Below are 25522 nucleotides of genomic sequence, written 5' to 3' on the forward strand. Positions count from 1 at the left end.
CGTTTGTTGATTATCGTTTCAGGCTTTGGGTGCTCGGATTTTTGAAGTTCAAGTTACTCTTAGACTTGCCGAATTTTGGGATTAATGGTGGGCTTACTACAGTAAGGCTCAAAGTGCAGATATGGGAAATTGACCTTGTGTGCTTGCGTTGCTTAAAATGGTATTGAAGCTTTTACTGGAAACCCTACATAGAGCGCCCGGCATGCGTGTTGTCGCTATGATGAAGGCTATGTTGGTAGGGACAGCTGAGCTTGTTGATGAATACCAACATCTCTGATGGCGGAGCATGCCGAGTCATCCCGGGAGGCCTTTTGTGATTAGTGCTCACGATTTCTGCGTCGTACGGCTAAGCTGGAAAGCACAGGCCTGCAGTCTCGAGCTCACCATGAGGTTGAAGGCGCTGGCTGACAAAGGCCTTAACGTAGGCCTTTCTGTAGTTAATAACAGCCTACAGATGCTTCTACGGGGAAGGCCTGGAGTATGTGCGTTCCATAGAGCCACAGTGAAAGTTATTTGTGGAAATAAAACTTAAAATAGCAAATATCTCTTAGGAATGGTGCCGTGGATCTCCGTGATGGGGCTTTTCGTGACATCTCACAACCAGGTAAGTCAGAAGGGTATCCTAGAAAGAAATACTGTAAGATGTAAAGCCTATGATGGTATGAGAGTAGTGGACAGAAGGGATTTCTGAAAAAACACTGTTCTGAGGCATTACCTTGAGTATGCGAAAAGGAAAACTCTGGAAAGAAGTGGTCTCACTGCTCACCCTTCTTTTTATTTCTAGTTCTGTCGCAAAAACGGATGAAAACTTGAGGTAAGTTCTAAAGTGGTCTCTGAGAAGAGATAGGTTTCGAGAAGATTGTGACAATGATGACATTTTTATTTGCTACTCTTGACAGTGGGGATGACGATAGCCTTAAACCACCATAATTGTAAACTGAGGCACATGAGAAAGTGACTTGGGTACACTTAACAGCTTAAGCAAAACTTACACAAAGCTGTTTTTATTCCAGGATCTATGAAGAAAAGGGAGTGACCATGAGTGTGCAATGTAAGGAAAGTATGCATGCAGGTCCATTGAAAGTAATGCCCGATTGGTCAGCCAGAGGGAAAGACATTGACCAGGGAGCAGCACCTGGGAGAGGTTCTAGCAGCCAGTACCCGAAGTGGAACAGTTTCGTGGAGAGCTGAGCGGGTGGGTGGTCTGAAATTCTTTGCATATGTGGGAAGTATTGATAGGGAGATTAGCTGGATTCTGATTGGGTCTCCAATCTCACGTGCTGAGTCAGCCGTGTAAAAGGGTGGTCCTTTAAAGTGGTGGTTGCATGCAGACTTTGTAAGTTTTCGGCTAATTACTGTGACAACCCTGGCCGAGTTTTTAACTAGCCTGTTTGAAATTGTAGGTGCTAGATTGGGAAACCAGAAGAGAAAATGGTGAGTAAAATTGTCAAAGGAAGGGGAGATTACTGGTTTGGCATGGTTGTACGTTGTGCTGCCATGCATTGAGTGTTGCAGCCATGGCTGTGAACACAGCCTACATGATGACAAGCACATGCTGACTAACATGAAGATCTTAATTAGCTCTATCTGATAATTGGGCTCTGTTAGCTTTTTGGAGGGTTTAAAGTAAGTCTTTTGACTGCACTAAATTTCTCAATTTCTTTTAATAGATGGAGTTTGAATTGTCTCAACAACTTGCAAAGTAAGTCCTGGAAAACACTGACTGTAGGCCAATATAAGTGGCTTGAGTCTTCATGGATGTTAGATTATGTTTTCTTGGATGTGCTCTAATCAGGGTTTTTGTAATGATGTTTAAATGTCTGAGCTGAAAATAACTTGTGGACAAATTAAGACTGAAGAACCCTGGGCCAGGCAAACTAGTATTTGATGCTTAGCATATTAGGAGATATGTCTAGCTGCTGGTTGCATGTTTTTATTTAGATGGCTTATGTAAAAAGCCAGTTACTGGACTGCTGGCATCTTGATTCTGAATTGGGTTCTTGAGGACTATTGTGTTAATGGGTGCTATTTGCAGTATTGACTGCATAGCATTTAAGTTTTGAATATGCACATGCTACTATCAACTAAATGGTGTCATGAGTTTTTTTCAGGTCCAAGTTAATGCTTATTTTTTTCTTTTGAGACAAGGTTTCTGTAGCCTTGGCGGTCATGTGGACTCATGTCGATCAAGATAGCCTCCCAAGTTGATCTCTTAAATGAAGGTAAGTAAGAATTTTTGTAAAGTTATACTTATAAAGTACTGTTAGTGATGACCTATAAAGTTAACACAGATGGGAATCTCTCTGAATAAGACTGAAGATTCTTTCTTAATCTGAAACAGTAGTTAGGTACTTGTATAAATCTACTTTATAAATGCCTATTTCTAAATGGCTCTTAACTTTTTTATTCTTTAGGTTTATGTGGGCCCCATGATTAAAAGCACTTCGCAAGCTTTCAACGGAGGTAAGTTTTTGCTGATGTCCATGTGAATGTTCTTTGAATAGTCCCCAAACAAAAGCCGATGCAGTGATGATAACATAGTTCAGCAGACTTGACCTGTGATGAACAAGTCTTTCGCTCCTATCTGATGTATCTGGCTGTAATGGGTCACCACAACCGTTTTTGCACTACTAAGTATAAGATGGAAGGGTGGGTACTGGTGACTTACGAGGCCAAAGCTGCCAGTGACATGACCCACGTGGACAGTTTATATTGTAGTGGCTGTAAGCATATAGTCTCAGGCCTCTAGTCGAGAATTGAGAGCCCATGGAGACCCAAGCAATAGTGCAAAGTGTAATGAATTGGGATAGACAATCTCTGGGCTAATAAGTTTTCTTTTATCTTCATACAGATCCTTCATTCTGAACTTCAAGGTAAGTCAGCTTGTTTTTCTACAGATGATAATATGGCTTGTAACCAGTGATGTGATGATTCTGCCAAATGATTAAAAAATGATATCACCTTTAAAACCGTTCCATTTTATTTCTGAGGTTACTCTAGTAACATGAAACCTTCAATTGTTCAAGCCAGTTTAGTAAGTTTTCTTTTTTTGGGTTAGGGCTCCTGTGGCAGAAGTGGACATGGAATGTACTGTTCTGTTTCAGAGGTAAGAGTTGAAAATGACTATACATGAACCTATTACAGAATATGTGATGATCTCAGCCCATCTTGAACTCTCTCACTGATTATTTGATGACAATAAAAGATCTGATATTCTGTGCTTTTAAAGTTACATTTAAATTAAGATTGTGTAATGTTGCTAACAGCAGGCACCTCTTTTGCAGGTGGCTGGCTGGAGGCTCATGGATCATACATCGCCCTGTATTGCTGTTACGAGATTTTTTTCCATTAAAATAATGAATTAAATGGCATCTGGAGAAGTGTGCATTTTGTTCCAATGCAGAGGATCAAGTCCTGAGATTATTGTGGGGTATTCAGAGAAAGACTGCCCAGTAGAAATGTATTAGTTGGCAAGTGACTGGATGGGTGTTAGTGTAGTCTTGGCCTTTGAGCAAACTTTGAAGCTCAAATTGTGTTTTTTGCTTGACATTAACATTTCGCAACAGCTAGCCAGAAGTAGAACCATAGAAGCCAAAGCCAGAACTATGGGCCATGTTGAATTGATACTTTTCAGTCTTGGAAGGTGGCACCAAAAGTTTTAAGCCTGAATGACTGCCATCTGTGGCCCTCTTAAAGCAACAGTTAGTGGGGCTGAGGTGGGGGTATAGCAGCCTACTAGGGAGGAATGGTTGGGAAATTCCAAGTAGGTGAAGGCCTACTCCCAGCTAGGTCTTTGAGCCTCCTGTGTAGCCCAGCATCAACCAAAGTGCTGAGATATTTGGTGCTTTCAGGGCCTCTGGCAGCACTAGAATCTGCATCTTAAGTTTCATGAATGATAAGCATTTTGGCTTTAGAGAAAAGTAGCGCTTGAAGTGACAGCGCTGTCTTTAATAACTAAGTTTGAAGACAGCCCTCACTAGAAAATAGACATTACAGCATTGTCTGAGGTTATTACACTTAGTCTGGTATAGTACTGGTGCTTAGCGATTCTGCAGAGGGAGAAAAGCTAGAGGCAGGGTGGTGCTTGACCAGCTTGGGCTTTATTTCCCATATGATATCCTTTGCAAAGCTCAAATTCCTGGGCGTGTCATCTGGACAGTACTTGAACATCATTCCTAGAACTCTTTTTCTGAGATCGCCTCACTGTAGCAGAGGCTACCTAAATAGATCACCCAGCTAAAATGCTTGGATTATTAGGTATATACCATCACACCTAGCTCCCAAGCACTTGCACACAAGTGGTTATGTGCCTGGCTAACTGTAAGAGTTGTGTCTTAAGTAGCTCATTGCAGATCAATGTACCCTGTGGAGTTCAGCCCCTGCCACCGTTAAACAGCATCCCAGAGGTGGAGGCTAGAGTACAGACTGGGCTACGTGAGAAACCAAAGCTATCATAGATACTGCCTGGTTGTGGCCCCAAAGGGAGGTGTGAACCACGCTACTTTAACTGGAATTTAAGAGAGGGCATATAGTCATGTCTTGGACCATACTGGCCTCATTAGTCAAGGATCCTGATTTCTAGGTATTGAATGGCCTTATGGGGCAGCCTTTGAGGCAGCTGGGTGCTAAACCAGGATTTGCCTGGCTCCCTGGTAGGGCAGAGTGAGGAGTTATAGGTGTTATGCCTCAGCTGGGGGTGTAGACTTAAGGGAAGGCAGTATTTTGCTCACCTGCTCTGCCTATGGGTTCTTAAGTTGGGACAAGGCAATGAATTGGGGAAAGGGAAGCTTAGGGAAGATCTGTGATCACTGGTGATGGCTGGGGGAGGGTAGGAGGCTACAGTAGGTGGTCACCTACAGAGCCAGCCAGGCATGAGACTGGATTTGGAGGAATGGAGGGAGAGTTCAAGATCTGCAATCCTATTTCCCTAATCTGAATGACCTATTGGTTACCATGGAATGCCTACAGGTGGCCATTTTACTGTTTGTGGTAATAGAATTGAAACTGTAGTATACTTCAGTTTTTTTTTTTTTTTTTTTCCAAGACAGGGCTTCTCTGTATCCCTAGCTGTCCTAGACTTTGTAAGACCAGGCTAGCTGGTCAGCTATCCTCTGCTCCTGCTTCCTGAATGCAGGGATTAAAGGTGCCCAGCTAGGGTTTATGTGTATATCCCATGTGTAATCACTGCTATGATTATCCATATGCCCCACCACACTTGGGTCATGGGAATCTGAACTGTGTTCCTCATGCTTGTACTCCCCTTACTGATTTACTATCTTACCCAGCCCTTATTTTTAGATTCTCCACTTGTGTTACATACATGTGTAAAATAAAGGCCAGAGGACAACTAATAGGAATCTGTTCTTTAACTTGTAGACTCCAGGTACCTTACCCAGTGAGCCATCCTGCCTGTGGTCATTTTTGGGAATGGTTTTCTTGTGTTGCCTTGGCTGGCCTGGGACTCCATATGTTCTCTTTACTCTGTCTCTGGGATTAAAGGCGTATATGGTATGTGTACCAGGTCCAGCTGGGAATGTTTTGCTTTTTTTCATATTTTTAAAAGACTTCTGTAGCTCCTTAATTTTTTCTAGAATACAAGATCTGACCTTTCCCATAGGAAAGTATTGCATCCCAATATTGTTTGAGCCTGTTATTACCACTTTGGTTTAAGACATGGCTTTATTGTGGAGCCCTGGCTGTCCAGACACTCTGTACCAGGCTAGCTTTGAACTCAGATCCACCTACTTCTGCCTACAAGGGCTGGGATTAAAGGAGTTGTACTTCCACTGCCTGTCTAGCCCATTTTGGGGGCGGGGGGATTGAGACAGGGTTTCTCTGGACTCCTTTTGTAGACTAGGCTGGCCTCGAACTCAGTGATTCACCTGCCTCTCCCTCCAGAGTGCTGGGATTAAAGGCGTGCACCACCACACCCAGCCTTAGCCTATTTTTTTTTTTTTTTAATAGGGACCAAAAGAAATAAGAGATTAGCTGCCACGTAGGCACTCATTTGCCTCTCTTAATCCATCTCAACATCCTGAGCACTGCCCAAGCAAGCCTTTTGATTTTTATGTACATGGGTATGATGCTGATGACTTAACTCCAGAGTTGTGTACATTCTATACAGATGTTCCACCACTGAGGTGCTGTGCTGGTTTGAATGAGAATGGCCCCATAAACTCAGATATTTAATTACCAGGGAGTGATAGTCTTTGAAAGGAACAGATTAGGAGATGGAAGAGTGTGCCACTAGGAGTAGGGCTTTACGGTTTCAAAAGCTCATGCCAGGTTGGTGGCACATGCCTTTAGTCTCAGCACTCAGGAGGCAGAAGCAGGTGGATCTAAGTTTTGAGGCCAGTCTGGTCTGCAGAATGAGTTCCAGGACACCCAGGGCTACATGGAGAAACCCTGTCTTAAAAAAAGCAAGAACAAAAAAAATGATGTAGAGCTCTGAGCTACTTCCCAATCATGTCTGTGTGCTTGTGTGCTTGCTGTTATGCTGGTAATGGACTAAACTCAAACTGTAAGCCAGCCCCAATTAAATGCTTTTTTTTTTTTTGGAGACAGGGTTTCTCTGTGTAGCCTTGATCGTCTTAGACTTGCTTTGTAGACCAGGCTGGTCTCAATCCACCTGCCTCTGCTTCCCTGAGTACTGGGATTGCAGGGATTGCAGACCTGTGCCACCATGCCCAGCTAAATGCTTTCTTTTATAAGAGTCTCTTTGGTTGTGGTGGCTCCTCACAGGAACAGAACAGTGTCTAAGCCAGCTGCATTTCCAGCTCTGCTTTACAGTATTTCAGATCATTTCTACTCATTCTTCTACAAATGTTACCTCCTGATTTGCGACTTGTGATTTTTTTTTTTTAAATTCTACTATGCTACTTAGTATATTCTGTTGATAGCTAAAAGGTCACCACAAAGCTCAATTTGGTTGCTTGGAAAGCAAGAAGATGAAATACTCTAATAAAGAGGTTTTCTGTTTTGTTTTACAATTCTCCGATTAAAAAACTTCCAGAGTCCTAATGTTACATGTTACCAAATTACCATTGTGAAGCTTGTCTCTTACTCAAAGATGAAGGTTTCCACAGAGACTGGATTCTAAAGTCTGTGGCAGGTCTGGATCCTATTTTAGGTTTGTCAAGCAAAGAAGACAAAACTTAAGAGCTCAAGTGTTTGGAAGGTGTAGCTGATGCTTTCTCCTCCTCTTCTGAGTCTGCTGGCCATGAGACCTGGATGTGGTAAGGCTTCAGGTCCTCAGGAAGCACAGAATCCGGGGCACTGCTCATGAGGTCATAGCCGCGGTGGGATTTGGGGAAGGCTATGACATCTCTGATGCTAGGTGCTCCTGTGATAAGACACACCAGTCTGTCTAGTCCTGTGATGTAAAACACAAAGTTAACAGTGAGAAATGTGTAGCAACTTAGCTCTGAAAATGATGTTTTTCCTATTGTCTCTTTTTGGGGGAGGGAGTTGGGGGGAGGGGTTGTTTCAAGACAGGATTTCTCTCTGTAGTCCTAGCTGTCCTGGACGTCACTCAGTAGACCAGGCTGGCCTTGATCTCACCTCCCTTTGCATCTCAAGTGCTAGCGGCAAAGGTGTGTGCCACTACTGTTGAGCCTTTTTTTTGAGTCAAGAGTTTCACTTTGTAGCTCTGGCTGCCTGGAACTAGGGGAGATTGGCTTGCTTCTGCCTTCTGAGGGCTGGGATTAAAGATATGCACCACTACTACTGGCCTTGGTCTTTAAAAGATATAGAGAACTTTTTTTTTTTTTGCCCTAGTTTTATGCAATCCAGACAAATGCTCTACCGCTGGGCTGCATTATCAGGCCTGTAGAGAATTTTTTTTCTTATTTTTATTGTGTGTGTCTATGCACATGAGTGCACGCACCACAGAAGGCAGAGGTGTCAGATCTTGCCCCCCTGGCACTGGAATTACAAGTAATTGTGAGCTGCCTGAGGTGGGTATTGGAATTAAAATTTAGGTCATATCTGATGCACATTAGAAATGACTGTGGCAGCATGCATGGGGTCTGCAGATTCCAGTCAGATGGGGAGCCCAATGGACATAAGCTTTCACCCCAGCTAAGAACTGCAACTGACACTTGTTTGCAAAGGAAAATTAGTTTTCTCCAATTGAGTCTCACTGGGTATATTAACCACACTTAATGCTAGGCACCATACCCAGCAGTGACAGCTGAGACAAAAGGAACCCAATCCTAATTGTGTAGACTTTTGTCTCAGTGCTTGCTCTGGGCATTCTTTATCTTACTCATCTTTTGCTTGTACACTATTGTACACTGTAGAGATCTCTTTTTTTCCTCTTTATTTCTTCCTTTGTTTTGTGGCTTTTTTTCAAGATATGGTTTCTCTGTGTAGCTGTGGCTGTCCTGGACTTGCTTTGTAGACCAGGCTAACCTCAAATTCACAGATCCCAGTGCTGGGATTGTAAGTGTGCACCACTGCGGCTGCCTGTTTAATTTATTTGTAATATTGACTTTTGGCTGTGTGTGTATATCTGTGTGAGGGTGTCAGATACCCTGGAGCTTGAATACAGACAGTTATGAACTCCCATGTGGGTGCTGGGAATTGAACCCGGGTCTGGCGGAAGAGTAGCCAATAGTCTTAACTGCTGAGCCATAACTTTAAGCCCTAACTTTTCTTTTTCTCCAATTTAAATAACAACAATCAGGCTCTCTACAAGAGCAATAGGTAATTTTTTGTTTTTTTTTTTAATTTTTAAGGGTGTGTATGGTGGGGCTCTCACTGTCATCTTGGCTGACCTGGAGTTTGCTATGTTGACCAGGCTGGCCTTGAATTCACAGAAGTCTGCCTACCTCTGCCTCCTAACTTCTGCATGTGTGTGTGTGTGTGCGCGTGCACGCGCGCGGGTGCCCACATCTGGCAGTAAAATAATGGAATGTGTTCTTAGATACACAAGGCTCTGGGTTCAATCTAATGTCTCCTGAATTACTGAAATAAGAAGAGAGTCACAGGAACTCTTGGACACCCAATCCCTTCCCCTAAACTGAGAGTCTGAATCTGAGACACAGCGACATGGAATGGAATTTAGTGCACAAAAAAATTGTTTACCTAAGGCAATTCCTCCATGAGGGGGTGCCCCATAGTCTAAAGCCTGGAGCAGATGGGAAAGCAATTTCACATCTTCCTGAAATGCAAAACACATTTTATTTAAGTATATACTTCTGTCTTCTGTCACAGTGTAACAGTAAGTACTAAGGAGAATGAAGTTCAGTTTAAGAAATGACCTAACTCGTGATAATGCATGGGGAGATTGATTTGGTTTGGTTTTTGGAGATAGGGTTTCTCTGTGTAGCCTTGGGTGTCCTAAACTCACTTTGTAGACTAGGCTGGCCTTGAACTTACATTCATCCACCTGCCTCTGCCTCCCGAGTGCTGGGAGACTCTTACTTTTATTTTTTTAAATTAAGAGGGTTGAAGTTCAATAGACAATATGCCAGCACTCTGGAGAAGGCAGGATGATGAGTGCCAGCCTAGCCTGAGCTATAAAGCTGTAACACAGAAACCAAACACACAGAGGGCTACCTAAGAGCCACCCTTCAGCTCTTGCTCTACAGGAAACAGGACTTTGGTAGTGCAAGCTTGAGCAAATCAGCAACTCTAGTTCAAACTACTGAAAGTGGAGATCTCAGACTGTGCCACCATGCCTGCCCTGGCTCTGCGTTTCATGACTTGTGCAAGTATCTCCCTCAGTTTCTCACCTTTAAAATGAGAATAATGAGGGTATTTACTCATAGGAATTACTGGGAATGTTACATAATACAGCAGTGCAAGTGTGTGTGTGTGTGTGTGTGTGTGTGTGCGCACGCGCGCGTGTGCACGCATGTGCGTATGTTAGTCAGGGTCTTGCTATATAGCTCAGGATGGTCCAGACCTGAGGGCAATCCTTATATCTCATCCTCCTAGCTGTTGGAGTTCTATGCATGAAGTACCACATTTAGCTGTGTAGCAGGCAGCCCCTGGCACACAGTAAGCATTAATGAGGAACTGTTACTATCATTTGCTCTTCCCAGTCCTACATTAACATGGAGAAAAGCTGGCATTTTGCACCTAGTAAACTCTCAATTTAAAACAAATGTCTCATAAAACAGACATGTGGTTAAGGAAGGAAAGTTCAGAAGGCATTGGTTACCTTTAGCAATGTTGCCAGGATGTACCTCTGTAGCTGTGCATTGTGAATTCGGATGGAACCACCACCTATCTCGCTGCCATTTAAAACCAAGTCATAATGCTGGCCACGAACCTACAAGAGCACAGAACTTTTAGAGAAAATTCCTGGCTTTCAGTCCTACAGGACCAAAGCCCTGTACTTAAACACGATTCATTAACAGGCTCAGTTTTCCCTTTGCTTCTCCTAAGCAAATCTGGAAGTTCTTTGTATCTATTTAGAGATTTCCTTTTTATTTGGAAGAACAGATCAGTACCTTTTCAGGCTCAGTACAGAGGAGGTCAATGTCACTGGAATGAGGAGCAGTGAATGGGTGGTGGGCTGACTCCAGCTCTGTGGGACACTCTTCCTTGGTAAGGAAGAGTGGGAAGTCTACTACCCAGAGGAAAGAGAACAACGCTGGGTCACGGAGCATCACTCCTCTCATTTCCAAAAGGTCTGCACACTCGAGTCGTAACTTTCCCAACAGAGAGCACTGCAAACAAAAGACACAAGCATTAAGTTAGCTTCTTGTCAGAGTGGGCAACAGATAACACAACCTAAATTCTGAAGGCCAGTCTCTGTTAAAAGACTAGCCAATTAGTAGATGAGACACTTTCTCAGGAGACAAACATATGACAATGATCTGATTGCCTGATGGATAACCACACAGGACCATCAGCCTAAGTGGCCTGTATGAACATCCCATACTATGGTGACCAGGAACACAGGCACCAGAGCCCCACAGACTGAGCTCTGAGCCTACTGACAAATTTCTCTATATCTCATCATTAAGTAAACGGTGATAAGTTACCTACCCCAACACTTAAGTAATTATTTAATTATTTTTTCTGAGACAGGGTTTCTCTGTGTAGCTTTGGCTGTCCTGGAACTTGCTCTGCAGACTAGGCTGTTGCTGAACTCACAGAAATCTACCTGCTTTTGCCTCTGGAGTGTTGGGATTAAAGGCGTGCACCACCACCACCTGGCTCATTATTTATTGACATGGGGGTGCCAGTTAGTTCCTGATGGACTTTGATAAGGATTTGATAAATGTCTGGCATGCACTTAATAGTCAGAAAATGTCAGCTATTATTAGAGGTGGCAAGAATTAGACACTGACTTAAGACTAAATTCTGAGGTGAGGGCTAGGAAGTAAAACACCTGTCTTGAAAACATGAGTACCTGGCATGGATTCCCAGCACCCATGTAAAAGGCAGATGCATCTGTGACAGCAGCAGCTGCAGGGCAGAGACACATGGGCTCTGGAATGCTTAACAGCTAGTCTAGCTAATCACAACTCCAGGTTCACTAGAAACATAGCCTCAGAATCTAACTCAACCTCTGGCCTTCACACAGGCACTTACACCCACACCCACACACCCCCCACCTCCACACACACACATACCGCACCCTTCTTTCTCTTACACACACACACACTGGGAGTTTAGGAAGTAGTTAATGGTTCAGGTCTTATTTCTCTACTTACTAGCTGTGCCACTATAAGGGAACTGAACCTCTACACCTTAGTTTTCTTTCTCCCTCCTCCACCCATTTTCCTTCCTTTCCCTGGCTCTCTCCTGAGAGAGACATGGTCTCAGCTTTGTGGCTTACATGGCCTTTCCTTCTGTCAAGGCCTCCTCAATGCTGGGGTTACAGGTGTGAGTTGGCATGCCCAGTTCTATAAGTTTTAGTGTTCATGTTTCACTTACAATGTTTTGTATATTTTACAAGGACCTTTCAAACTGCATCCACTTTCCTGTCTATTCCCTGACAAAAAGTGATTTTGTTAGATCATGGCTCTATTTACTGCGTGTAACTGAAAAGTCCTGTGGTGACTATACCAGTTGAGAGTGTCAGCTGGGCAGCCCTCCTCCAGTGGTCTGAACTATCCCTCTACAGTTTTAGGAATGCATTGTGTACAAGAGCTTGTAATTACCAAATTATCTTTCTTCTGCAAACCTTCAAATTTTTTTTTCATTGATTTCTTAGTAAGAGGCAGATCTGATGTGTATAATCCCAATAAGGTTAAGAACTAATGAAAAGACTCCAGTTTTAAAACTTTCATTTTGTGTGTGTGAGGAGAATGGGACAGTCAGGCAGAGAGATGGAGACAAAGAGACAGAGAAGACACCTTATGAAATGTGGGTTCCTGGGGATTGACTCAGGCCATTAGATTTGGCAGCAAGTGCTTTAGTTGCCACTGAGTCACCTCACTGCCCCAAGACTCCAGTTTTGGTTAGCTTGGTTTTGCCTTACTGAGACAGGCTCTCAGTATGTAGTGGAGGCTGGTCTCAAACTCTAGCTTTTTTTTTTTTTTTTTTTAACTTTATATATTTAGGCTAATGAAAACTTTCTTTTTTTATTTAATGAATTTATTCAGATTACAACTCAATTGTTATCCCATCACTTGTATCCTCCTGTTCTTCCCTCCTTCCCTCCCTCCCACTTTCACCCTATTCCTCTCCCCTAGGTCTAAGACTGAGGGGGACCTCCTCCCCAACTATATGGTCATAGGCTATCAAGTCTCATCTTGGTAGCCTGCTTAGTCTTTCTTGTCAAACTCTAGTCTTTATACAGTTGTAAAGCACTGAAAGACATGTGCATGACAACTTAGTGAGCAGCCCTGCATTATGAACTAACAGTCCATTTTACATATGGAAATACACAGGGGAAGAGGCAGCCTGTAGCACATACCATGTCCAGAGAAAAAATGTTACTTACTGCTTTCTCATGTTCGCCAGCAGTCAGTAGCACCATGTCTTCTTCTTGTATCTCCATCAGTCTGGCTAATTCCAATCTTTCTTCCTCCATTATGAATTTAGCACATGGTGAGCTCCAGTTCCTCTTGGCATTCAGGAATACAGGCAGGACTTCCTTGATACAGAAAAAGGCTCATTGATGTTTTTTTTCAAAAGTGAGATGATTTTTTTTTTTCACAGTACAAGGATTACTTGTTCCAAGTGGAAGACAACTCATATGATTTTCTTAGGGTTTCTATTGCAAGTTGGGGATGAAAGGGTTTTTTTTTTTTTTTTTTTTTTTTGGCTTATATTTCCATATCACAGTTCATCATTGATGGAAGTCAAGACTGGAACTCAAACAGGGCAGGACCTGGAGGCAGGACCTAATGCAGAGGCCATGGAGGTTCTGACTTGCTCAGCCTTTCTTGTAGAACATAGGCCTACCAGCTCAGGGATGGCACCACCACAATGGGCTGGGCCCTCTGCCAATTGATCACTAATTGAGAAAATGCCTCACAGCTGGAGGCATTTCTTCAACTGAGGCTCCTTCCTCTCTGATAATAGCGTGTGTCAAGCTGACAGAAAACTAGCTAGTTCAGTGATACTCTTCTTCACCATGAAACGAAATACAATTTTCAAAAAGATTTATTTATTTATTTAATGTATTTGAATGCTCCATCTGTATGTACACCCGCAGGCCAGAAGAGGGCATCAGATCACAGTATACATGGTGTGAACCCATGTGGTTGCTAGGAACTGAACTCAGGACCTCTGCAGGAGCAGTCAGTGCTCGTAACTGCTGAGCCATCTCTCCAACCCCAAATACAAATTTTAAAAGTTAGTCTTGAGGTGCAGGCCTATAAGCCCTGCTACCTAAGAGACTGTAACAGGAGGTTTGTACTTTTCCAAGACCTGCCTGAGCTACACTGTCAGTTCAAGACTAGCAGAGAGGCAACTTAGTAAGACCCTGTCTAAAAAAAAAAAAAAAAAAAGAAAAAGGATGGCAGAGGATATAATTGATCTTAGTGGTAGAGCACCTGCCAATTTAAGGGAGGCTCTAGAAGCTTCTGTGACTTTATTTTTTCCTTTTGGCAGTGATCGAAAGTGAATGGAGTAAGAATGACTAAAAGGGGGCCAGTGCGATCTCTGTGGTAAAGATGTGTAACCTCTGCATGTATCCCCCTCCCCCACCATGCACACACACACACACACACACACACTACTACTAATAATAATAATAAATACTCCCATCAAACAGAGACTGCCTTGGCCTCCCAAGTGCCAGGATTATCAACAGGTGCTACCACATTTGGCTTTTCTTGGTTTGCAAAAGGGTCTTGCTACCTAGTCCAGGCTGGTCTGGAACTCACAGCGGCTGTGCTTTAGCTTCCTGAATACTGGGTACTGATGTGTGCCACTATGCCCAGTCTAAAAGAATATTTCTATAGAGAAAAACCAGAAAGGATGGTTCTCTAATTTAACGATGAGTAATGTTTCATAGTCTTTTATTTTCTAAAAATTTGCTTTTGCTTTGACCCACTTTGGTTAGCTCTCCCCTCTCCCCTCTTTTGTGCTGATGCCTGAGCCTAGGGCCTTGAACCTGCTAAGCAAGCACTCCCCCTTGAGCATCAACACCAGTCAGTCTCAGGCTCTCTCTCTTTAAAAGGTTGAGACAGCCTGGCAGTGGGGACACACGCCTTTAATATCAGCACTCAGAGGCAAATATAGGCAGACCTCTGAGTTCGGGGCCAGCTAGATCTACAGGTCAAGTTCTGGGACAAGGTCTCACTTTGTTATCCTGGTGGCCTTGACTCACTAGGTATCTTATCTATGCCTTGAACTTGTGACCTACCTGCCTGAGCATCCTACCCTTGTGTTTCTTTCTTAATGAAACATCTTTATCCCTCTTTGAGCTTGAGCTGTGAGGGAAGTAGTCCGTTTTAAAAGGAATCTGAGAGCTGGCTGTTATGGTGCACACCTATAACTCCAGTGCTCAAGGTGAAGGCTTGATGGTCAAGAGTTCAAGGAAGCCTTGGCTACATGAGACCTGCCTTAAAAAATGAAAATAACAAGAACAAAAAGGAAAACTCTCACACACATAACACACATAACATTAGATTTATTTTTAAATCTAAAAGAAACCACCAAAACCAGAACCAACCCAAAACTCAAGTCCCCGCCATTGCTAGTGGAATACAGACTCCCACAAAACACTGCTCCTTACCTGACTGAAATGGTGAGCTGCAAACTTTCTAATGAAGTCAACGTCTTCCTTTCTTAAGTACTTCTGGTGAAAGGAAATCAAAGTAAAGTTATCATTATGGCATCAGCTTTATAAACAGGCAAATAAGACTCTGCTTAGACCTTCTACAAAAAACATTTTTTGTTCGTTTTTAAAAAGATTTTATTTGATTTATTACATATACAGTGTTCTACCTTCATGTAATGCCTGCACACTAGAAGAGGGCACCAGATCTCATTATATATGGTTATGAACCATCATGTGGTTACCTGGAATTGAACTCAGGACCTTTGGAAGAGCAACCAGTGCTCTTAACCTCTGAGCCATTTCTCCAGGCTCCATTTTTTTTCTTTTTTGAGATAGGGTCTCACTATGTAACTCTGGCTGGCCTAGAACTCACCATGTAAACAAAGCTGGCTTCTAACTCACATAGTTTCACCTGCCTCTTCCTCCCAAATACTGGGATGAAAGGTGTGCATAACCTTGTTATATTATTCTTGATCAAGTGTTCATGTGCCAGTATTAAACACATTTTATTCTAAAATATACATTCTAGAGAAAACATAAAATTGTACTTCACTTACTGCTCCTTCAGGAACACGTATGGCTTTGATAGTTCCTTGGGGCTTGGCCAGTGCATCCTGAAGAAATCTAATTTCTGTGTTTCTAAACACATCACTGATATCCACAATCTATAAAATGGGTAACAAAAAGGAATAACTAAGCACAAGGTTAATTTCACCTTAAAACATCGTATAAATAAGATTTGGTTTCTTTCTTTCTTTTCTTTTTTTAAAAGATTTATTATTTATGGTCTTCTACCTGCTTGTACACCTGCATTCCAGAAGAGGGCACCAGATCACATTATAGATGGTTATGAGCCACCATGTGGTTGCTGGGAATTGAACTCAGGACCTCTGGAAGAGCAGACAGTGCTCTTAACCACTGAGCCATCTCTCCAGCCTCCTACTTCTTTATATTTTTATGTGTATGTGGTATGTGTGTATACGGTTGCATTGTTGCATATATGTGGGCACATGTATGGGTATACATGCACATAATGCACATATGCTGGGGAATGAGGTCAGGACTCGTCCTCCATTGCTCTTCCACTGTATCTATTGAGACAGGGTCTCTCAATCAAACCCAAAGCTCCTGATATAGCTAATCTTTCTAGCCTTGCTAGCCTTATGGCAGGAATTACAGGGAGGTCCCAGGACTACCCAGCACTTACATGGGTTCTGGGGATCTGAGCTCAGGTCATTACACTTGAGTGGCAAATATTTAACCATGGAGTCATTTCTCTATTTGACAGGTAAGATATTTTCTAATTTTATGTATTTATTACTGTGGGAGAGATGCATGCTGATGGTGTGTGTGTGTGTGTGTGTGTATTGAACTCAGGGTAAAGTGTGTGTGGGTGGGGGTGGGGGAGGCTGTGTGGTATGAAGGCCAGAGGACAACACAAGGGAGTTAGTTCTCTCATTCTGCCATGTGGAATCTTGGGAGCAAAGTCAGGCCATCAGGTTTGCCAGAAATAATCTTGTATCTCCTCAGTCATGGTGCCAGCCCAGAAACAGGATTTTAAAGAAACAACTAGAGCTGGAGAGGTGGGTAAAAGTGGTTGCTAGGCAAACATGACAACCTGAGTTCAAATTCTCAGCATCCATGTTGTAACCTCAGCTCTGGGAGGCAGAGACAAAGGCATCTTGAGATATTTGCTATAAAAGGAAAAAAGAACTACATTTTAGCAACTTAGCATTTAAAGAATGTATTCTATAGAGGGTTACTGCAGGGTAGCATTTGCCCAAGAGACTGCTGTGGTAGAGTCAGGATTGACTCTAGGCAGTCTCAACTAGCATTCTGTATTACAGATGAACAAGGGACGGCTGGTATATAAGAACGTATGTATGGGGATGGTAATGGTGGTGGTGCACGGGAGGCAGGGACAGGCGGATCTACAGAGTGAGGTCCAGGACAGCCAGGGCTACACAGAGAAATCCTGTCTTATAAAAACAAAAAGCAAAAGGCAAACAAAACCAAAACAACAACAAAAAAAGTATTGCTGGCATGGTGGCGCATGCCTTTAATCCCAGCACTCGGGAGGCAGAGGCAGAAGGATCACTGTGAATTTGAGCCCAGCCTGATCTACAAAGCGAGTCCAGGACCGCCAAGATAACATAGAGAAACCCTGTCTTGAAAAACTGAAAAAAAAAGCTGGGCGTGGTGGCTCATGCCTATAATCCCAGCACTCGGGAGGCAGAGGCAGGTGGATCGCTGTGAGTTCGAGGCCAGCCTGGTCTCCAAAGCAGGTCCAGGACAGCCAAGGCTACACAAGAGAGACCCTGTCTTGAAAAACCAAAAAAAAAAAAAAAAAAAGAAAAACTGAAAAAAAAAAAATTCCATTCTTGTTCTTACTGGTAATTGGAATGTGTTCATGTATTTAAGCTCTTTATAGACCAAGGGAAAGTAGTAACTCATTCATTTCCCTTCTGAGAGCCATATTGACATAGAAAAACTTGTTTTACTTTTTTCTTTCAAATAACTATTCATGTCCATAAAAAAAAAAAAAAAAAAAATCAGTAACTGGTAAGTACTGTAGTAAAACTTTATAGTGAAAATCTTGCACATGCGTGGTCAGAGGGCAGCTTTCAGAAGCCAGTGCTCTTCACCCTTGGGCTCTGGCGAGCACGTTGAGGTTGTCAGGCTTGACATGAACAAGTAAGTGTCTTAATCTTACTTTTTTTTTTTAATTTGTTTTTTCTTTTTTTGGTTTTTTGATACAGGGTTTCTCTGTGTAGCCTTGGCTATCCCGGACTCACTTTGTAGACCAGGCTGGCCTGGAATTCACAGAGATCCACCAGCCTCTGCCTCCCTCCCGAGTGCTGGGATTAAAGGCATGCACCACCATGCCAGGCTTTTGCTTTTTGTCCCCTCCCCCCACCCCTCTGAGACAGGGTTTTATCTATGTAGTCTTGGCTTTTCGGGAACTCAATCTGTAGACCAGACTGGCCTCGAACCCAGAGATCCACCTGCCTCTGCCTCCTGAATGCTGGGACTAAAGGTGCGCACTATCACCACCTCGTGCCTCTTTAATCTTGCTCTTACTGAATATGATGAGACACCGTTGTCACCCCATTACCTGTAGGCTTAGGCATAAGGATCTCAAGTTTGAAGCTAGTGGCTTCAGCTACACAGCAAGCTTCACACACACACACACACACACACACACACACACACACAGAGCTTGGTTTTGGAAATGGAACTTGAATGAAAACGTAGTACAATGCTAAGAGTCTACTATTATTATTTAACAACAGAGATAACAAGGTAAAAGAACATTAAAAATATTAACCAACAGTACATAACACTTGTAAATTTCCTTACAATGCTTGAAAAGATGGCTGAACTACTTGGGGACAGTCCTGGAAACATGAAGAAAATACCTTCATCCCAAAGCGAGTATCTGGCTTATCAGTGCCGTAGGTGGCCAGTGCCTCAGCAAAAGTCATGGAAGGAAAAGGAATCACCAGAGGATCTTTATCATCAGGCCAGGAATACTGCAGCAAACCCTCAATTAAATGCTGGATGCCTGTCTGGTCTACAAAAGACATCTCTATGTCAATCTGAAAGCAAAGCAACATGGAAACAACACAAAGAGTCACAATATGAAGAACTCTGCCCAGAAATAATATATGCCTAAAGGTATAAATTTTGATTTGCATTTTCCTGATGACTAAGGACACATTTCTTTAAGTGTTTATCAGCCATTCGATATTCCTCTGTTGAGAATTCTCTGTTTAGTTCTGAGCCCCATTTCTCAATTGGGTTGTTTGGTTTGGTGGTGTTTAATTTCTTGAGCTCTTTATATATTTTGGATATTAGACCTTTGTCAGATGTAGGGTTGGTGAAGATCTTTTCTCAGTCTGTAGGCTGTCGCTTTGTTCTGCTGACAGTGTCTCCTGCCTTACAGAAGCTTCTCAGCCTCATGAGGTCCCATATACTAAGGTACAAATTTTATTATACATCATTCTTATGTCAACGACTGCTATTGCCTAACATACATGGTCTTGTTTACTTCACAACTATCTCACGGCTGAAGGCTCAGAGAAGTGAGTTGCTTGCAAAGTGCAATCACTAAGTAGTTAGGCTACATCTGATCCTGGTTGTTATGACTGCAAACTTGTGACTTTGGTATTTAATCACACTGATTAATGCTATCTTAACAAAGCCAAATAAGAGTTTTGAGCCGGGTGTGGTGGCGCACGCCTTTAATCCCAGCACTCAGGAGGCAGAGGCAGGCGGATCACTGTGAGTTCGAGGCCAGCCTGGTCTACAAAGTGAGTCCAGGACAGTCAAGGCTACACAGAGAAACCCTGTCTCGAAAAACTAAAAAAAAAAAAAGAGTTTTGATAAATCTGTAGATTAGATAAATACATAGTGTAGAGTGATTTTAATCCAGCAACATGGGTACTCTGGTTAGAATACAGACATGCTTTTAGTGCACACTTTTAATCCCAAACAATGAAGGTAAAGTTAGTTGGTCGGAGGCGGCATCCAGGCTGGAGTTCATTAGTGAGTTCAGTGCAGGTTAGCAAGAGACAGCTGGGGGCCCAGGGGGGAGGGGGGGAGAGAGAGAGAGAGAGAGAGAGAGAGAGAGAGAGAGAGAGAGAGAGAGAGAGAGAGAGAGAGGCAGTTTTACTTGGAGAATTTTACAGAGACAGGTTGAAGAAAGAACAAATTAGACACAGGTGAAGACAGAAGGAGCCAGAAGATTAGAACATATTGCCAAAGTCAGTGTGATGCCAAACACAGCAATTCAGTCAGAGGCCAAGAGAGAAATCAGATAGAATCAGTCAGCTTGGAGATGCGTTTGAGCCAGAACAGCTGAGTTGAACCAGCCAGGCAGAGTTCAGAAAGAGCTAGAAAGGGTGAAATTATTCAGCAGTAAGTCTCAGAGGCTGAAAACATTCTAGGCCTAGGTTAGATTATACGAGAGCTAGAAGCTTTCAGGACTAGGCCTAGGTTAGCTTGTACGAGGGCTAGAAGCTTCCAGGACTAGGCCTAGGTTAGCAGGAAGCAGTAAGCCTGGAAGACAAATCAGGCAAATAAAAGTTACTTTAACAATATAGGATTATTTTCTTTCAAAGTTAGTATTATCCTTAAAAAAAAAAACCATTTTATATCTATGAGTGTCCTACCTGTATGTACGCATGCATACTTGGTTTTCGTGAAGGCCAGAAGAGGGCATGTGATGCCCTGGAACTGAAGTTACAGATGGTTGTGAGCTGCCATGTGGGTGCTGGGAATGGAACTCAGGCTCTCTTAAAGAGCAACCAGTGCTCTTAACTGCTGAGCATCTCTCCAGCCCCAACTCCGTCCTGGTTTTGGAGTACTGATTCTTCTTTTAACTTTATTTGTTATTATTGTTGTTGTTTTGAGACAAAGTTTCTCTGTGTAGTCCTGGCTATACTGAAACTTGCTTTTATAGATCAGGCTGGCCTCAAACTCAGATATCTGCCTGCCTCCGCCTCTGCTGGATTTAAAGACATGCACCACCACGGCTAGCTTTAACTCTGTTTTTTATTTGTTATTCTATTCCTGTGTGTATAATGCAGATGTGGGCACAAGTGTGTCACAACACACATATGGAGGTCAAAAGACAACCCAGTAGTCAGTTCTTGCCTTCACATTTTATGGGTTCAGAACACTCAGGCTTAGGCTTGTGCAGCAAGTGCCTTTATCTGCTGAGCCACCTCACTGGTCACCGGAGTACTGCTTTTTGATGGATAAGATTTGTTTTAAGAACTTTATCATGTCATAAATGCTAAAACACTGGGAATGTTTGGCACACCTTAGTCGATGACCACACTCCTTAGAAGAAGGACAATGGAATAGATTAAAACTATTTTGAGTTCCATCTTTCCCTAGGCAGAATGTCAAGTAAACATAGGATGGGAGTGGAGAGATGGCCCAAGGTCAAGAATACTTTCTGCTCTTGCAGAGGACCTAAGTTCAGTTTCCAATACACACATGGCAGATGGCCACCTGTAACTCCAGTTCTAGGGACTTCATGAGTATCAGGAATGCATGTGCAGGCAAAATATTCATACACGCACAATAAAATCTTACTCGCATGGTGGGACACTCTTTAATGACAGAGGCAGGCAGATCTCTATGAGTGTGAAGTCAGCCTGGTCTATTTAGGGAGTTCAAGGCTGGCCAAGGCTACACAGAGAGACTTAGGCCTTGTCTCAACTGCACACCTCTGCAGAGAAGAAAAAAATCTTTTAAAAACTATATGGAAAAAAATACAAATGACAATAAATGCTGTGTAGAGGTTTGGGGGAACAAGGAACCCTTATTCACTGCCGGTGAGAGCACACACTGGTGGTGACACTATAGAAATCAGTATGGAGGTTTCTCAAAAAACTGAAAATAGCTACTATATGATCTGATTTTCCCACCCCTGGGAAATACTCAAAAGCTCTAAGTCTTAACAGAGAGATACTTGTATATCTGTATTTATTGCTGTACCATTCACAATAGTTAAGGGATGGAAACAAGCTTAGATATAATTATTTGATGACTGGATAAATAAAATGTGTTATATATACACAAGGAAATTTTATTGAGCCATAAAGAGAAATAAAATCATGACATTTGTAAAAAATGAAATTGGAAATTACGTTCAGTGAAGTATCCCAGATGCAGAGACAACTACCCCATGCTTCTCTCATATGGTAGATTCTAGATTTTAATTTTATAATAGCATATATATGTGCACGTATAGGGCATGGAGCTTTAAAAGGAAATACAAGAGGGGAAAAGAAGAGATCTTAAGGAAAAGGAATTAAAAACAAGGTAGGGCCGGATGTGGTGGCACACACCTTTAATCCCAGCCCTTAGGAGGCAGAGGCAGGTGGATTGCTGTGAGTTCAGGCCAGCCTGGTTTACAAAGTGAGTCTAGGACAGCCAAGGCTACACAGAGAAACCCTGTCTTGGAAAACAACCTTCTAATTTTAAAAAAAAAAAAAAAAAGCAAGGTAGGACACTTGTGATATAAAAGCAGGAAGGTAGTGGGAAGAAGCAGACCAGTGAGGAGACAGGGGAATGAGAGTGGACATTCAACAAAAATGACATGTATATGAAAATGAAACAAGGAGACCCAGTATCTTTTGTTAATTTTTAAACACTCATAAAATGACTGCTCTATTATTGAGGAATCCTAGGTTATAGCAAACATGAATTTGTAAGAGCCAAGTAAACGTAGCTTAGTACCTGAGTAAACTCGGGCTGTCTGTCTGGTCTTGAACCTTCATCTCGATAACAACGGGCAACCTGAAAATACCTATAATTGAAAACTAGAGTTAACTTTGACTTTGAATAGCCCAAATAATTTCCCACAGAGTTTTGGCAGTACAGGCTATGAAACAGATTAATGTGAGAAAATTTAGTTTTTCATTTTATTTGTGGTGCAAGGCTCAAAGTTAGGCCCTCATGCATACTAGGGAAGTAAGTACTCTACCATAAGGCTGTATCCCAGCCTCAGAAGCTTTATTTTATTATATGGGGGCAGCAATCTCAAAACTCACATAAAAACTTAACCTCTACATATGAGTCAACTTTAATTTTTTTTTTTTTTTTTAACTATTATTGAGTGAGAGGTGGGGTGTGCAGGTATGAGGGCACAAGTGGAAGTCAGAGGGCAGCTTTGTGAAGCTAGTTCTTACTTTCTACCTGTATGTTGGCTCCGGGGATTGAACTCACGTCTTTAGCCTTGTGTGGCAAGAGCATTTACCCACTGAGCCACGTCACCAGTGCCAGATCAGACAAGTTTTGTCCCTTCCCTCTCCCTGTTCTTTCTTCCTCCCTTTTTGGAGGAATAATAGCAATCCCCAAAACCAAAAAAAGCTGGTTACCTGTCTAAACCACCGACCATCAGAAGCTGCTTAAATTGCTGAGGGCTTTGAGGGAGAGAATAAAACTTTCCAGGCTCCCTGGATGGTACTAAAAATTCTTTGGCACCCTTTTAAAGAGAGAGAGAGAGAGAGAGGGGTGGCAGAAGGAGAGAAGAGAGATAGTATTGAAAAATAAACAAACAAAAACATGTAAGCCAGGTATGGCAAATGCCTGCAAATCCAGCAGCCCTCAGGAGGCTAAGATAGAGGAACAGTAAGTTCAAGGGCACTTGACCCATATAGCAAGGCCCTGTCTCAATAAAACAAAACAAAAATCTTGAAACAAAATTAACAACAACAAAACAAACTCAAGTTGTGATAGTGCAACTTCCTGCTTAAGCACTCGAAATTAAAGAGCCACGTTCCCACTGACAGGCACACAGTTCTTGTGCATCTGTTTCTTTTGTTGGTGTTTTGACACAGGGTTTCTCTGTGTAGCCTTGGCTGTCCTGGACTCACTCTGTAGACCAGGCTGGCCTCAAACTCACAGTGATCCACCGGCTTCTGCCTCCTGAGTGCTGGGATTAAAGGCCTGTGCCACCACACTCAGCCTTCTTGTCCATCTTGTAGTCCCTAAAACAACTCACATACAATAAAATGTATTTATTTATGTAGCTCTGAATGGACTGGAAATCACAAAGATCCACCTGCCCGTCTCTTGAGTACTGTAATTAAGAGATGTGCCATGCACAGCTACAGTAATTTTCTTTTTTGAGACACGTTTTCTTTGTGTAGCCTTGGCTGTCCAGGACATGGTTTGTAGACAAGGCTGGCCTTGAACTCACAGAGATCTGCCTTCTGAGTGCTGAGATTAGTGGCTTGTCATCTCTCCAGTTCAAGATTTTTTTTTTTTTTTTTTTTTCGAGACAGGGTTTCTCTGTGTAGCCTGGGCCATCCTGGACTCACTTTGTAGACCAGCCTGGCCTTGAACTCACAGCGATCCGCCTGCCTCTGCCTCCCGAGTGCTGGGATTAAAGGTGTGCACCACCACGCCCGGCCCAAGATTTTATTTTATTTGGTTTTTCGAGACAGGGTTTCTTTGTGTAGCCTTGGCTGTCCTGGATTCCCTTTGTAGGCCAGGCTGGCATTGAACTCACAGAGATACGCCTGCCTCTGCCTCCTAAGTGCTGGGATTAAGGGCATGTTCCACTACCCCGTGGCTTCCAAGATTTTATTTTAATTAAGTGTATATGTATCTGTCTGTATGTGGGTATGTGTACATGGTAGTGTTCATAGGCCAGAAAAAGGTGTCTGATCCCCTGGAGATGAAGTTTTACTATGTGCTTTTAACTTTCTAGTCTAGTTCACAGTTTTTTTGTTTTTGTTTTTGGAGACAGAGTTTCTCTATGTAGGCTTGGTTGTCTTGGACTCGATTTGTAGATGAGGCTGGCTTTGAACTCAAAGAGATCAGCCTGCCCGAGTGCTGGGATTACAGGCATGCACCACTGCACCTGGGGTTCACACAGTTTTTAATGAACAAAACTTAATCATACATTCATTAATGATTTGTTTCTATAAAACTCATGGGAAAGAAAACTCATGCAGAATAAGAGTGTTCTGATTCAAAATGCCGACTCACAAAATTTTCTCAGTTCTTAAAATAACCTAGTTAATCTGAAGACACTGAGGCAGTAATATGAGAAAATTAAAGGGGCCAAGTGACTATAAAAGCAAAGCCATCACTTGTATCGAGGAGGGCATCGGTAGTAAGATGGTAAGTAGTGTACATACCCCTGGGGTCCTCTTAAACAATGTTGGGGTTTCTATATCCACAAACCCTAGAAACAGAAAAATCAGTTAGTACATAGGGATGTGGCAAGTATAATGCCAATAGTGAAGGACACATCAGAGGCTCCCTTCAATTAGGAAGCCGTCTGAAGTAAGACATGCTCACCTTGGTTTCTAGAAATCCAAGAAAGCTAAGCCTTTTATAAAATGTAATTCTACTCATAAGGCTGATGTTTGTGACAGGAAATTATCCCAAACACCTGATGAATTTATATCTACCGAAATGCTCCGGTGATCAGAGTGTTCTGCCAGTACAGCAATGATGAAATAAGAACAAGTTCCAAGGAGTGCTCTAGTTTACTCAGGGGAGACTTCAGACCTCCCAACAAATGGCGTGCCAAAGTGACAAAGAGCTATGCAAAACTGGCTGGGCATTGTGGTCTATGCTTGTAACCCCAGAATTCAAGACGCTGAGGCGCTTGTGAGTTCAAGGTCAGCCTGAACTAATCTCAAATAGACAGATAGATAGACAAGTAAATAGATAGATAGGTAGACAGACAGACAGACAGATATATAGATAGGTAGATAGACAGACAGACAGACAGATATATAGATAGGTAGATAGATGGATAAATACAAGCTGGGTTTAGTTGTGTATGCTTTG

The 25522-nt window shown here is 42.6% G+C and overlaps 1 protein-coding gene, 1 long non-coding RNA gene and 9 other non-coding genes across 11 annotated transcripts in view; 10 read left to right on the top strand and 1 right to left on the bottom strand.

Annotated features, from left to right (window-relative positions):
* The first annotated feature begins 206 nt into the window (after positions 1–206).
* Positions 207–286, top strand: LOC127191200 (small nucleolar RNA SNORD74). Its single transcript, XR_007830825.1, has one exon. It is a non-coding gene; the product is annotated as a small nucleolar RNA SNORD74 (small nucleolar RNA).
* A 362-nt stretch (positions 287–648) lies between these two features.
* LOC127191235 (small nucleolar RNA SNORD75) lies at positions 649–711 on the top strand. Its single transcript, XR_007830855.1, has one exon. It is a non-coding gene; the product is annotated as a small nucleolar RNA SNORD75 (small nucleolar RNA).
* A 151-nt stretch (positions 712–862) lies between these two features.
* LOC127191192 (small nucleolar RNA SNORD24) lies at positions 863–945 on the top strand. The gene has a single exon (XR_007830818.1). It is a non-coding gene; the product is annotated as a small nucleolar RNA SNORD24 (small nucleolar RNA).
* A 588-nt stretch (positions 946–1533) lies between these two features.
* LOC127191201 (small nucleolar RNA SNORD44) lies at positions 1534–1592 on the top strand. Its single transcript, XR_007830826.1, has one exon. It is a non-coding gene; the product is annotated as a small nucleolar RNA SNORD44 (small nucleolar RNA).
* A 208-nt stretch (positions 1593–1800) lies between these two features.
* On the top strand, positions 1801–1861 carry LOC127191234 (small nucleolar RNA SNORD78). Its single transcript, XR_007830854.1, has one exon. It is a non-coding gene; the product is annotated as a small nucleolar RNA SNORD78 (small nucleolar RNA).
* Positions 1862–2258: 397 nt separating this feature from the next.
* LOC127191194 (small nucleolar RNA SNORD79) lies at positions 2259–2343 on the top strand. Its single transcript, XR_007830820.1, has one exon. It is a non-coding gene; the product is annotated as a small nucleolar RNA SNORD79 (small nucleolar RNA).
* Positions 2344–2407: 64 nt separating this feature from the next.
* Positions 2408–3337, top strand: LOC127191015 (uncharacterized). Its single transcript, XR_007830814.1, has 3 exons — positions 2408–2463; positions 2852–2873; positions 3059–3337. It is a non-coding gene; the product is annotated as an uncharacterized LOC127191015 (long non-coding RNA).
* LOC127191202 (small nucleolar RNA snR60/Z15/Z230/Z193/J17) lies at positions 2519–2596 on the top strand. The gene has a single exon (XR_007830827.1). It is a non-coding gene; the product is annotated as a small nucleolar RNA snR60/Z15/Z230/Z193/J17 (small nucleolar RNA).
* LOC127191199 (small nucleolar RNA SNORD47) lies at positions 2915–2993 on the top strand. The gene has a single exon (XR_007830824.1). It is a non-coding gene; the product is annotated as a small nucleolar RNA SNORD47 (small nucleolar RNA).
* Positions 3142–3218, top strand: LOC127191193 (small nucleolar RNA SNORD81). The gene has a single exon (XR_007830819.1). It is a non-coding gene; the product is annotated as a small nucleolar RNA SNORD81 (small nucleolar RNA).
* Positions 3338–6869: 3532 nt separating the features above from the next.
* Positions 6870–25522, bottom strand: part of Dars2 (aspartyl-tRNA synthetase 2, mitochondrial) — a 29883-nt gene continuing 11230 nt past the window's right edge. The window contains exons 7-17 of the mRNA XM_051147682.1: positions 24862–24908; positions 23092–23198; positions 22451–22520; positions 18616–18795; positions 15754–15861; positions 15152–15214; positions 12908–13060; positions 10461–10679; positions 10169–10279; positions 9088–9163; positions 6870–7372 (exon numbers count right to left, since the gene is read on the bottom strand). Coding sequence (XP_051003639.1) covers positions 7155–7372; positions 9088–9163; positions 10169–10279; positions 10461–10679; positions 12908–13060; positions 15152–15214; positions 15754–15861; positions 18616–18795; positions 22451–22520; positions 23092–23198; positions 24862–24908 — 1352 coding nt within the window. The 3' untranslated portion in view covers positions 6870–7154. The remainder of the gene's footprint in view (positions 7373–9087; positions 9164–10168; positions 10280–10460; positions 10680–12907; positions 13061–15151; positions 15215–15753; positions 15862–18615; positions 18796–22450; positions 22521–23091; positions 23199–24861; positions 24909–25522) is intronic.

The sequence above is a fragment of the Acomys russatus genome, chromosome 6, assembly GCF_903995435.1.
Source record: "Acomys russatus chromosome 6, mAcoRus1.1, whole genome shotgun sequence".
Taxonomy (NCBI): Eukaryota; Metazoa; Chordata; class Mammalia; order Rodentia; family Muridae; genus Acomys; species Acomys russatus.